General features: G+C 40.7%; 1 protein-coding gene across 1 annotated transcript; it reads right to left on the reverse strand.

Moving 5' to 3' along the window:
- Positions 1–224: 224 nt before the first annotated feature.
- Positions 225–12,231, reverse strand: LOC141951352 (solute carrier family 2, facilitated glucose transporter member 11-like). The gene is made up of 12 exons (XM_074887460.1): positions 12,208–12,231; positions 10,591–10,689; positions 9,877–10,037; positions 9,149–9,273; positions 7,506–7,635; positions 7,212–7,360; positions 6,428–6,615; positions 5,239–5,349; positions 5,061–5,162; positions 3,878–3,953; positions 2,814–2,941; positions 225–2,488 (listed from the first exon to the last, which is right to left on the reverse strand). Exons 1-12 carry the CDS (start codon positions 12,229–12,231, stop codon positions 2,282–2,284), a joined length of 1,500 nt encoding a protein of 499 aa, XP_074743561.1. The 3' UTR covers positions 225–2,281.
- Positions 12,232–13,931: the final 1,700 nt, after the last annotated feature.

The following is a 13,931-nucleotide window of genomic DNA, read 5'->3' on the forward strand; positions in this document are numbered from 1 at the left end:
TATATGGAACACTACAAAATTATTGAGCTTTTCTGACTTTAAGGACACTTCATGTTTCGTAGATTATCTTCTAGTGAGAAGTCTTAAATGTACCTCAATACTAAAGACAGGAATAATGAAAACCCAATCATGGAAGGGTATGCACACCAATAACTTTTTTTCTAGTCAGCTGTCCCTAAGGGAGATCCTGATGTTGGGAAAGAAACATTTGTGGAGGCCAGAAGTTCTATTACAAGGCAATCTGCCATTTTTATTGTGTTTAACATTTCCAATTAAAAATAAACAGCAGTTAAGATGAATAATTGAATTCATATTTTGAATAACCTTATTTGAGTTGAAGTAAATATGCCAGTCAAAGCAGTATCAGAGATAAAAACACTTATTTTTCTGTGCAAGTCTAGAGTTTGGATTTTAATTTGTATAGTGTGCTCCACTGTGAGCTTTAGTTTTGTTCAGATTCTTCCTAATAGTATTGCTTTGCTGCTAAGACTGAATATTAGACACTTATTAAAGAAAAGTCCCATGAATTCGCATATTTCAAAAAAAGTTTCTGATTAAATTAATCCCTGTGGTACTTCACAAGATCACACTATCCTATAAGGCTCACAAACTCTTTTTACCTTTAACTATGTATAGCAGGAAGAATTAGGAACTCAGTATCAGATTGCCTTGAGGAGCATTCACAGTTTGAAAGCCTGCAGTATGTGAACTCAAGCACAGATATTGATTATACATCAGTGTAGAAAATTATATTGCATCCATTCCTACAACAGAGATCATTTGGAATGGTATAGCACACTAAATCTGGAAGTTAGAAAACTTACATATGATATGTTTTAACACATTCTCTCACTTTGTTTCCTTATCTTTGTGCATACTACATGCTTGTAAAAACTGGCAAAACTCCTATGAGCGTCTGTAAATGAAACCATAAATTGTTGTTGGAAATGCTTGAATGAACGCCTTATAAGTTCCTTGTTAGAATTACATTTCCCACTTTTACTGTAAATCTTATCTAGCTGTATGAGTCTGACAAAATATTCAAGGCATAAAATGTTTACAGTCATCTCTACAGCTGTCAATCAGCATCTACACTTGCAGTGAACAATAATTGAAGAGTCTGTACTGATTACACATCCCTGAAATATGTGTATATGTGATCACTTCTTAGTCATGATAGAGAAATACACTCGAGGCAGGAGCCCTGCATGTATCCAAGAGCTGGCAGTCTGCTGTATGTACAGCAAGGTACTGTACAGATGTCTTTAAGAGAAACTGTAAAACAACAGGTATTCTGTTACAGCCAGGAGTTTCAGTCTGGGGCAGTTCTTCTGGAGTAAATTGGGTCCAGGTAGCCGAAAGGAAAGTAGCAGCTAAATTGCTGTGGGATTCACAGCCTATGAGATATCTGTGGGAATTCTGATCCTGGAAGAGGAGCTTCAGAGTCAAGATAGCACAGAGCATCTAAAATGACTCCAGGTGCTTGAGTTTTATGGCAACTGGATTCCACTCATGAGTCCTTTAGCTGTATTGCCACTGAAGGGCACTATCCCTTGAGAAGAGTTGTATAGGAACTTTTTCCCCATACTTTTTCATGAACAAGTCTGAGCTTAGAATCAAATGGCTGAATTTTTAGCAAAAAAAAAAAATTTAAGTTGAAGCAAGGATGGCTGCTGACATGGAAAACTTCAATCCAAAAGGGTTGAAGTCTATAAAACTAGATACAACACAAGGACAACATGGCGTTATGCATGGGAACTGGGCAAGGTTTGATTATTCAGTTGAGTCTAGAGAAACAAAGAATTACTCTCCTATTCCACTAAATTTTTTCTTTAATCTGTTATGGATTGAACCCTAGCCAGAGATAGCAAGCCAAGAACTTCACTACTCCCATTTCAGGGTTGTAAAAACACACTCAGAAATCATAGAGAGAGAGGGGATCACAGGTCTTCCCTTTCTCTGTGGTCAGCAGAGTGTTTATAAATTCTACATGTAGTTTCAGTGTGTATTAGTTGCTCTGTTAAGAAGAGATTTACACATCAGCAAGTTAAGCCAAAATGCTCATGATTCACACGAGTCTATCCTGTTAATGTCAGCCGTCATCCCTTTTCTAAGTTGCCCAGAGTGGAGTGCTTGAGAAAGGTGCTGGTTTGGCAAAATGGGAACCTTGTAAGTGACAGATATGAAACCAGACAGTCCATTTGGACCAATTTGCTAGTCAGAAAATGACAAATGTCCTTTTTTCCTTCCTTTAAGAAAGCCTGACTCCCCTAACAGCTGGTTAAAGCCTGGTGCAGAAGGTGTAATCCTCTGTGACATGAATTGGAGATGTTGGAATACACTTCTTTTTAAAGTTTAGCTTATTGAATTCTTCTGTGATTTCCACAATTGATTTCCCTTTTGTTTCTGGAAGGAACAGGTGGATAATTATCCCTGAAGTGAAAAGTACCCCCATAAAGATGAGGAAGCAGAAGTGCTTGAGTCTTTCCTGCAGGGAAGAGCAAAGTGAGAAAGAGAGCAAGATGAGCATATCTTTTCTTTTGTCATTTTCTTGGCCCAGTTTTTGTCTTTGGGTCCCAAAGTACTTTGAATTTGTTAAGGAGTTCTTTACATTTTGACCTTTGACAAAAATTTCAGTCTAAGTATCTTTGGCAAACCAGAGCCCTTCAGTTGCAAAAGTAGACTGGGGAGAGCAGGTGCCAAGGCCACTCTAGACTGACATAGCATTGTCATCTCCTGCTGGTCTTCTTCCTGCTCCCGTGGCCCACTCAAGCTTAGTGCCCCTGGGGAGTGTCCCAGGGAAAGTCACTCACCACAATGAACGGGAAGCTTGTTCCTATCACAAAGACACCCAGCCAGCTGAGAACTGAGCTGATCACAAAGGCAGGTGGTCTGCATGAGAGCTTGAAAATTTCAGCCCTAATGGAAACTGTGGCACCAGCTGAAAGGAAAGAAGAATAAGAACTATTACTTGTTGATGTGTTTGGTTTGAACATTTGGATTGAGCATTACTGTTACACAGTCAGCAGATAGATGCTACTATCATTGACTGGCATTCAAAAGGCTTGAGTATGTCACTGTTTATTAGAAAAGAAAATGTTTGTGGCATCTTATAAACTGCTAGACATCAGCTTATTAAAATAGTAAATTTTTCAAATACATTTATCGGGGAGATTAAAGAATTAAGTAGTTAACACTTGAGAACATGTAACATCTCATGAAAGGAGCTGTGTAAGGTTGGAATAACAATTATTATTACTAACAAGAATTTCCAGCATGATATTGCTAGATCACCAATGAGTGATCTTCTTGGATTCACTTCCTGGGCATTTCAATTATGTTTTGAAGTCAGAGAACTTTGACAGCTTTGAGTTAGGAAAATAAATCATCCCTGCCATATGTGAAAGCAAATATTTTAAAAATGAGTAGGCTTTAAAAAAAATAATTAAAGAAGAGCAGGTAGTATATGCTAGGAAAAGAATTACTCCAAAGTATGTCTTCTGCACTGCTGTCTATGTGGGATGAAATGTAACATTATACAACACTGAATTTAAAAGGACCCTTGCTTTAATTTTTCTTTCTTTTTTCTTAGTATTTTAAAAAAATATTTTACCCATCTGCTTTTGCTCTATTTTTGCTGTATTTTTCCAGTGAGTACTTTTTCCTCTCTTCCTTTCCTCTTGTTAACAAAACCCAAACCTGATGGCACTGAAGTTTCTGGCCAATGATTGGGCCCACAATGTTTAAATGACTACAAGATTAGGTTAAATTAATTTACTTATGCTAAATGTTATGCAATATTATGCAGTATTTTCCTAGTCATATTAATAAACTCACATGATTAGATTCCTTTATTTCTTTTGAATGAAGTACTCACCTGGCCCAACTCCAAAAACAACTGCAAACAAGACAATCAGACAAAGGCTGCAGTATGGCATCCAGAAATACCAGCCCTGGGAAAAAAAACATAATGAACTTCTGGGTGAAAACCGTTGATAACCAGAGGTTAGAAATGCTGCTTGTTTTCCAACACTGTCACCTCAAGAAAAAAATATACAGTGTGGGGGAACTGGCAGAGAAATGTAAGTATTTTTTCCTGTGGAGGAAGCAGTGAGGTTTTTGTTCGGTGAGTGGAGAAGCAGGTTTGCTAGTGCAGAGCAGCTGTCAAGTTTAGAATCCTTCAATTAAAGGAAGTCTGAATAGTACTTTTGCGCCCTGTCCTCCTTTCTTCTTGACCCCACGGTGCTTCCCCCAACCCTTAGAGAAATGAGAAGGCCAAATCATACCTTTCCTCACTTTTGTTAAGTGGTAGGTTCAGTAACTGATACTGAAAAGGAACTTTCCTAGATCTTAGTCAAGAAGATACAAGACTAGATGGTTTAGGAAAAAAGATTTCGCCCTCCTGTGTTTGAGATCCTTCATGAAAGAAACAAAAATGGAAGTCTGCTGCCACCTTGCTTCAAGGCTAATTTTACAGTAGTGGCTATAGAGTAGCTCTTGGATGAATACTGGTAACCCAGGAGACTTGCTTCTGAAGAAGCTACAGCAATGACACATTGTTATAGAAGTGAACTGGTCTCCAGCCTGTGAACAGATATATGCATTCCCAGTATTTTCTGCAGCAAAATTAATTTCAAATTAAGCGATGCAAGAGTCTGGGTTTTTGTTGAGACTTGTTAAAAACTGCATGAATAGAAAGGGTCCTGTTCCTAGGACTGTATTTTGATCTATGCTGGCCAGTGTTTGGTGCTTGCAGTCTGATGAAATGAGGACTCAGTCCTATTCTCCCAGTGCTTTATTTGCTCCTTGCTGAGCTCATGGGATCATGTTGAAAGGAAGGCAGGAATACAGGAGAGTGCTTGCTGAGAGTGGGTTTAATCCTATGTATAGACAAGCTTGATCTTTAGGATATTCCCCTCTCAGAAGGTAAGCTGTTAACACAGAGGTTATTTTGGTACTTCTAAGCCTCTCTTTCCTTTCTCAGCAGCTTGGTCCTGCCTGTGAGCAGAGGTTATCAATAGAATAGATAGAGAAACCTGCCATGAAAAGAATTTCCTTACCTGGAGGGAGAGAGTCACAGTGATACAGGCTAGCAGTGAACCCATGATCCAATAGCCTCCTCTTAGGAGCACTTTCCTGCCCAGTCGCTCAATGATGGAGATCTGAAGGACAGAAATCACACTGGTGTCAGTGCCAGAAGAGCAAATTCTGACCCATTCCCATAGTAATGGGACTTACACAGACTACAGTAGCTATGAGTTCAGAGAGTCCAACAGAGAGGGTCATGTAGTAGATCATTCTTTCATCAAAGCCAGCTGCCTGGAGGACTTCAAAAGTATAAAAATAAATCTGGAAAAAACCCCATAAAACAGTAAGAGAAAAAAATAACTGATTTCTTGCCCGTACCTGTGTGACAGTGCCCTGGATAGGAGCTACTAAGCAAGAAACATGCAGCTCAGCTTTGGAGTGAGCTAGAATTCTGCACTCTTTTTCATAGTATTCACTTTACTGGCAGACAAAAACATAGTAAAATGTAATTAATTAATTAATTAGATAAAAGATAAAATGCTGGGATAAAAGGACCTCCAGCTGCTGCAATGTAATTAGGTTTGCAGAGTCCTGCTTTAGACGCTTTCAGAAACAGCCAGGTATATCATCACTTGTGGAGCCCGTCCCAAAACATCATTGTGGGATATACTGTTCTTTCTCAAGAAAGAAGAGTGTGAGTTATGGCATTGTGAGGGGGTAAAACAAGCATCTTTTCAAGTACCTCTGCTACTGTTTGGAGATATGCTGAGATGATAAAGATTACAGTTTAAGCTGTTAGACTCAGCTGTGTATTTCCTTTACAGATGTTGCTGCATACTGATGTTAGAGGTAGAAAAATCATGCAGGCAATGGCAAAGCTGTGGCTTCAAAACGATCCCAGAACAGTGTTGCTTGAGGAAGAGCGGAGAAATGCAGAAGCTGCCAGAACAGTAAGCATGCTTGTTGACTAGCTTTAAAGGTAGAGTGAGCATACTGTCATCCCAACATCCTAGGATGATAATAGCTGGGGGCCAAATAGCAGCAGCTGCAGAGAGCAGTAACGTAAAACTACATTGCAGCTTTTGCCAGTGTAGGGTGGGCTCATTTGTAAGAGTGCATTCTGGGGCCTTGTAACAGCTTCCAAAAATGTCTGTTAAATAAGACTGACTACTGAGGAAGGTAACTCCAGCAAGGACCAAGAGCTGGGCAAAGGGATGTCACATGAAAAGCCTGGCCAAGCTTTGCAGACTGCTGCTGCTGCTCCTGTAGGAGGGCTGGCAGACAACAAGTTGTGACCTGAGAAGCCTGAGAAAAAAGGAGGGAGCTCCTGGGAGCCATGATGTCTCCTTTAAGGTTGTCAATAAGTGTTCTGAGACTTTAAGGGGGAAATACACTCAACTGCATTGATGCCACATAGCTGAACTGTGGTGGTCAGAATAACTATCATGTACAGCTGCCAACGGAAAGCTGGTTCTTTCATTAGCTCCAGGACACTCAAGATCTTGGTGTTTTTCATTGTTGCCTTCTCTTTCATGATGTCATCAATCTCTGCTTGGTGATGGCCTTCACCCCAAAGCTGCCTTATGGCTGTGGAGGAGAAGGAGAGCGAGACCTGCCATGTTAATTCGTCTCTGTTGTTTGTTGCCTAAGGCGTTTGTTGAGTAGGTGATGCAACTGTCTGGCAGCCCAGCAGGCATGGGCTGTGGCTGTGGTGTGAGGCAGAGATGTCCTACAGTGTGTTCCAGAGCCCTGGTCCCTTCCTGCACAGAGGGACTTGTTCTGACAGAGGGACCGAGTGAGGTGCACAATGACGCCCTCCCTGCCCATGGGTCCACTTTTCTCCCTCCTCTCAGGGTATGAGCAGGGTACACAGACAACAACTAGAGCTGAGGGGTGCCCTATGGAGCCCTGCAGTGCAAACAGCCATTTATCATTTATCACCAGACTGACCACTGAGATGGCGTCAGCTGAATGCAAAAGGTATTTGTAACAGAACTGTAGAGAGATGTAGTTTCATGTTCTATGTGGGGACTACAACAAAAATATACTCAGTAGGTATTCACAGAGTCATCTTAGAAACGAGCATGGGGAAACTTTGTCCTGCTTATTTTTTTCCATATGGGGAGAACAAACATCACAAACCAATTGAAAGTGAGGAACAGGAACCTGGAGTCCTCGGTTACCTTTTTTGCAGCCTTCCTGGTCTCCTTTATGCATGAGGAGATACGGTGGGGACTCGGGGAAGAAGGGCAGAGTGACCAGCTGGACCAGTGCTGGAAGTCCACAGGAGGCCATCAACATGGGCCACAGGGACTGGCTGCCCAGCAGCTCCCTGGTGGGGATAAAATGTGTGTGTAGAGTAAAAGGTCTTTGTGTTGGTTTTGAGGAGAGAAAGGAATGGATGGAAAAGCAGAGAAGGAAGCTAAAGGTAGAGGAGATTCAGAAATTAATTGGATGGGAAATCAATTGTATTATACCTTTGTCCTGAAATTTGCCCAACGACTTTTCCCAGTGACCAAAAGAAAGAGGAAGTAGAGTTTGCAAATCCACGTAGCTTCCTAGGGGAAATTTCCCCAACATATTGATGATGTAGAGGAACACAAAGACCTTGAGGTGAGGAGAGAATTATGGGAGGGAAGAAAGAAGACATTCATAACCATTGGAAATAAAAATGCGAGTAAATAATTAAGCATTATGGAATATAGCTGCCTCATGCACCAAATTGTTTTTTATACCTCAACCCATGTATGAGATTTTTCAGTATTAGATCTTCTAATCCTGTTTACAAAAGTATTTGGTTCCTGTCCTTTTTGCACAGTGGAGTTTCCTGATCTTAAGAAATGTACAGTTTTCCCTTTGGAGGGAATCATAGTATCTCTTGTGAGCCTTAGAATATTTTAAAGGACAGAGTATGCAAGTGCTGAATAACCAAACACCCTGTAGTAATATTTAATTTGCTTGTAGTTAACTCACATAATCTCAACCTTTTCTGACATGATGCTGTAGAAGAGCTGTATGGTAGGTCCATGGAAGATTAAAGCATACAGTGCTATATTCAATGTTGATTTGTACATGATTTGGGGGGAGCCACAAGTATTTCTTTTCCACTGTCCAGAAACAATTTTGATGATTTCAGGCAGAGCTGATGTTTCCAGCTATTAGTGAAGTACTTAATAACTCAGATATTCTGAAAACTAGTCTGGGAACAAGAGCTTTTTCCTGGTGTGGTGGTCACAGCCCCTTTTATCTGTTTTGAAAGCAACATGCTCTTCTCCTGGCTTTATGTGATGGCAAAGCAATGGAGATACACAATCTCTTTAGCAAAAATTAGGTCTTTGCATGAGTCACGATACAGTTTCTAAATCATAACAGGGCGAGTGCGTGGGTAGTTCTCAAAATACAACTGTTGTTCTTCAATACAACTGTATGTCAGAGAAGCAATGTACAAAATCTGTCTATTTGAAAAATAGATGTTAATTTCTAATGAAGTAAGTTAAAATAGGCATCCCGGTGAATATCCAAACTGAATGGAAATACAACTTTTTGTGTAGGAGTCAAATACAAGGCATACTGATACCAGCACAGGATGTTTTCAGTGCATGCGGTCTACTTGCCAGGAGTGATTTTGTTTGCTTATGTCCATCTCTTTGTACTAACCTGAAGGACTTACTGCTTTGAAACAGGCTGAATGCCCCTGTAGAACATACCTGAAATATGTTCAGAGTAAAAATTAAATGGCCATGGCCTTGAACAGCCTGGTTCTTTGGAGTCTTATGAGAATACTAGCTTTAAACCTTATACCATATAATTTCCAGTATTGTTAACCAAAATTAAGATAATATTAAACATATTTTTCCATCAGAATAAAAATTTGTTTCATACTATATCAAAACATTCCTGACAGCTCTGAATATTTATGCACTTGGGAAAGCTGAATTTCATTTAGTATCAGTGAAATTAGTGGTAATTATGTTCTTTATTGTTGGGTGTTATGGAAGAACTTCTGACAAGGGATCACTGACTTTAATATTTTATTTTCTAAGTGGAGGGTTATTATTTACTTTGAATAAAGATATAAAATTTTGGGAGAGCCTGCTGACCTATGGGAGAAATCACTTACCTGCACTTATTCCACACATGAAGCGTCCAATTAGAATCATCTCAAAGGACTGGGCTATTTTACTGCAGCCCATGATGGATGCTGCCACTATCATGAGCAGATTGTTGCACAGGAGACATTTCTTTCTGTAAGTTCAAGAAAGTAAAAAGAGTTTTTGTAAATCAGAAGGGAAATGGCACTTATGTTCCTGGCATGTAGGATGTCTTGGGTGAAATTGTCTTTCTAGTTTTGTGAAATTATACATATGTGGTCCAGGACAAAAGTAGCCCTTCCACACTGTTGGGACTGGATACTCTGGACACACAGTGAGCCTTGGCACATGGCTAGACCTGGGAGTTTGGGAATACTTCTGTGTTTCATAGTGGAGAAAAGTCTTAAAGCTTTTCTGCACTTGAAAAACCATCATGAAACACATTGATGTAGCATAGGTGCGTCTCAAAGCTGCTATACTTTGAGTAGCACCTCCAAGAAACACATTCTGTCTTCATCTGGGGGGCTACCTTCCCTCCTTGCCAAGACTAACCCAGCCTGTTGTGGCAGGCTGGCAGCACAGTTGATTAGCCTGTGCCACAGGACAAGAGCAAGAAGCAGCAAAATCTGTTGACACTACTGCTAAACTGGCTGCATTACAGCCATGACTAAGCCTAAGTCTGTCTCACATTTAAAACCTCAACTGTCACTTCCTTAAGCTAAGATTCAATTGACAAATTGTCTTTAAACATACATACTTGCCATACTTGACAGTCAGGTATCTACTTCCTGAAGAACCCAAGAGACCTCCTATACCAAAGATGGACACAGTGATAGACCATAGGAACAAGAGGTTTTCCTGATGGATGGGGTAGCCATATCTCTCCAACCAAGTTTCATTAATGAAAGCCTTAACATGCTGAGACAGAAAAAAGAATTTTCAGTAGCAATAACTGTGACTCCAGCGCATGGATTTTATTATATTTAGAACATAATTTTGTGCTTCAGGTAAAGTCACTAGTTCATATAGACTCTAAAAGTGTGCATTAGCTAATAGACATAATGTAATAGAGTATGGTGTGTTCATTTTGCCATTAGAAGTTCATTCTTTGGTTTTTTGTCCTTGAGATCTGAGGAACAGAGGCACAGACTTGTAGTGAAGAATAGAGTCAAACAAGACCACTGAAGTAGGCACATGTACTGTAGGTTTATAGGGGAGACAGGTGCCACCCCAGTCAGTGTGTATCTTCTGAGGAACAGTTCTATAAACAACGACTTGCAGGTCTCTCTTTTCTTCTATTTTCAACACTTTGACACGTTCTGCTTTACATGATAGCATAGTAATGGGAAAGAATTATGAGAGAGGAATACTGTGATTAAACCCTTGCTGACTGCCAGAAAGGAGCATCCTCAAGCAAGAGTGTAGACTCAGTGCCACTGTTAACTAGTGTGCCTTGTGCGTCTTTGCCTACCTGAGACATGTAGGTGATGGAAGAAATTTGAAAGCCAATTTGGAATGTTCCACCGATCCCCAGGACAGTGATCATTTGAAAGAGTTCCCGGTACTGTACCTGCAGAGGTAAAACAAAATCTTCTTAAGCTTGTAGCCACATCAGGCTGTTGTTGGATTATGTCTTTCATTCTCCAGAAACATCTCATTTGTTCAAGAGATTTGCAGATAGGCATGTTCCCTTTGCTTGCCCTGGTGTGAAGTGTATATCCTCCTGTGATTTCCCTACATCCAACTCAAGGAAATGAATCCTTTATCTGTGAAAACCACTACCTTTCCCTCACCTCCTTGATAATTAGTCAACAGGGTAGCAAGCTGTTGACTAATCCAGGGCTAATACATGTGAGAGTGGTTTTGAGGAGGGAGGTCTTACTTTCTGCTATCTGGACAGTGGCCAGGCTATCTGCAGCTCAGACCTGTGAGCACAGTAGTGACCAGGTCCTCTGTACCCAGACCTTTCCTATCTTATCTGAGAGAGCAGCTGCTGTGCTAGCTACCCTTCAGGCCCTTGAATAGTGGGCAGTGATCCCTCAACTCAGGTTTTGTGGCAAAGCCTCCTGAAATTGCCCACAGCAGCTAAAAATTAAAAAAGAAGTCTGATGTTGCTTGTAGCATGTTTTTCCACTCAGGTTTCTGTCAGTGTGGCAGCCTTGGAAATCCATGGGGGTTTTTACCTAGATGGAGAGGAGTGAACAGCAAGGAAAAGTCTCCGGGCAGAATTTCCCTTCCACACTGGTTCCGCTCAAGCTGTGCTGTAGGAGGAAAGTGTCTTTTCTAGCTCTTGTTACCATCATCAGTTCTGAACTCTTGCCCCTCCCCCTTGTCTCAAGCAGCATGGTCATCTTAATCTCTTGGGAGCTTTGGGAATAGGCATCCCACTTTTTTTCTAGTTGGTTACAGATCCAAAAATACACAACCAGCAGAGTACTTAGGTTTACACTACAGCAGCTTTTGCAGCAGGACATAGTGAATATGCAGTGAATGAATGAAAAATTGCCAGCCTTTCAGAGGTGCCCTGCCATATTCCTCTTCCCTGGGTGAGATGTTAAGTGTGCCCAGCAGGAGCTGGGAGCTCTTTCTCTAAGAGACATTCTCCTAACTGGAGGTTCCTCACTGATGTGTGAGGGTTCAAGACTCAGCCATAGCCAGGATATAAATGCTGCAGGCTCCCACAAACATCCCTGTCAAGATGCCACAGCTGCCAACATCCAGTCCTGTTCCCTGCCTTTCAAAACCTCTGCCTGCCATCTCTTGCACTAAATAATTAGCGATATATTTAACAAAACTCTTTTTTTAGCAGGTAAGCAAAGCAAATTATGTTTGAGGGTAAGCAAATATTTTTCAGTAAATGAAAATATTTAAGAAACATTAATGTATTGATAAAAATATGACAAAAATGAATGGCTGAGCATATGAAGTGCAAACATCTGTAATATCTCAAAATGGTGGGCAGAACAAGTTCTGAGATGCTTTTAATGAATAGAAACCTTGTTTTTACTGAGATACTGACCTTGTTTTCTTTGAAACACTAGTAGTGCACAAAAATGTCACAGATGTAACTACCCCACCAAGTACTTACCAGGTCTGATAGGAAGCCGGTCATCTCTGGCTAGGGGCTGGTTGTTCAGTGTGTGATGTGTCTTTGTCATCACAGGCTTCTGTGTCTCTGTCTCCTGCCTGCTGGTATGGCAATGGGCATTTGGCTTCAGGGACCAGAGTTAAATTTTTACTATTTCATCTTCACTCACTTATATTTACTTCAACTGGCCAAAGTTAACACTGCCGGATTAAATATTTCAGGAAATAATTGCATCTAGTCCAGTGTGCAGGGGGAAAGTTTCAAAGCAGAGGAAGTTTGCACCTGGGGGGTAGCAAGGGCTTTGGAAAGGGAAAGGAGAACAGTTCAGGCAAAAAAATCTAAACTGTTTTCTAGGAAGAGTAATTTTACTTTACTTCTAAAATACAGACCAATGAGTATATCTGCCATAATCTGCACAAAGCAAAAAGCAGCTGGTACAAGGTTTAGGTATTATTAAGTAAAGTGTCTGGTGTTATGTTTCAGATTAATTGGTATAGAATTTATAGATGAAAAATAGGCAAATTTCAAAGCCTAATTCTGCTGTTCTGGCTTTCTGTATCAGTTAGACTGTACTGAGGAAGAGTATTTCTTGTCTCTTGTTTATGGGGATGTTTGTCGGCCAGGTGTGGTGAAAAGGTGCTAAGAGATACTGTGCCCTGGCAGAGGCTTTTGGAATAAAACATCTGGTCCTGAAGACTCTGCTTGAAATAGCCAGTAACTGCGACCCACTTACTCATGAGAGTAATCAAAGAAGGAATATATTCCCTAATGAGTTAGGATGGGACAACTGGGATCTTAATCCCTCAGGTTTCATTTTTGACACAGAACAACTCCAAAATCAGTGTTGCAGCCATTGAAAAGTCACCTTTGGTTCCCAGAGGCTCTTCTCTTGTGAGGTGAAGCTCGAACTGTAGCTTTACGTGGCTTCTGCTAGAAACAGTACTTGGGAGAAAGAGGTTTGCCTGCACCTCTAACGTCAGGACTGGTAAGCAAGCGAATGGGGTACATTTCCACCAGTGACCTGTCCTTTTTGCTGACTGTTGAGAAAATACTTCTTTTCAAGAATGAGTTAGAAATAGAAAGCGTCTTTTAAAAAGCTTTTCACATGCTTTTAACAGAAAGAAACTGCTATCATTTTAGTTTCAGTCCTGGTCATCATCTGATGCAAGTCAGCTGTGGTCCAGAAAAACAAGAGATACAGGTATCATCCCATAGAGAAGTGAAAATAGAGGTGTTAATGATGGGTGAATTTCCTGAGGAAGATGAGGGAATTCACATGAAGCTTTTTCCTTTCTCTTTTCACTATAGGTACAGCTATTCTAGCCCCAGTATGTCCAGGCAGGCCCAAGAAAAGAGACAAAAATGCAGGATGAAAAGGCTCTAGCAGGCAGTCACTCGAAGAGGCTGTGCTCTGCCTTCTAGCCAGTTTTATTAGCTCTGCTGACAACAGCAACTGCTACTGAAGCCATAACATTTACAGAACGTAACATCCTTTGAACAGATGCAAGCATAACCCTGACACACTAATGGTGATGCCACTGCTTGTGTTCACTTCTGTTGGATGTCAGCTGCAGCCTCATAACAGTGATTTTGGCCCTGATGCATGCACCTGTACTGAAATAAGTAAGACTACATGGCACCTAAATTTCCAACTTCTTCTTGAAGGTGTCAGTGATGGCAATGACACTGAAGCAGCAGTACAAAGATGACAAAGATAAAAGATA

The sequence above is a fragment of the Strix uralensis genome, chromosome 17 (assembly GCF_047716275.1).
Source record: "Strix uralensis isolate ZFMK-TIS-50842 chromosome 17, bStrUra1, whole genome shotgun sequence".
NCBI lineage: Eukaryota > Metazoa > Chordata > Aves > Strigiformes > Strigidae > Strix > Strix uralensis.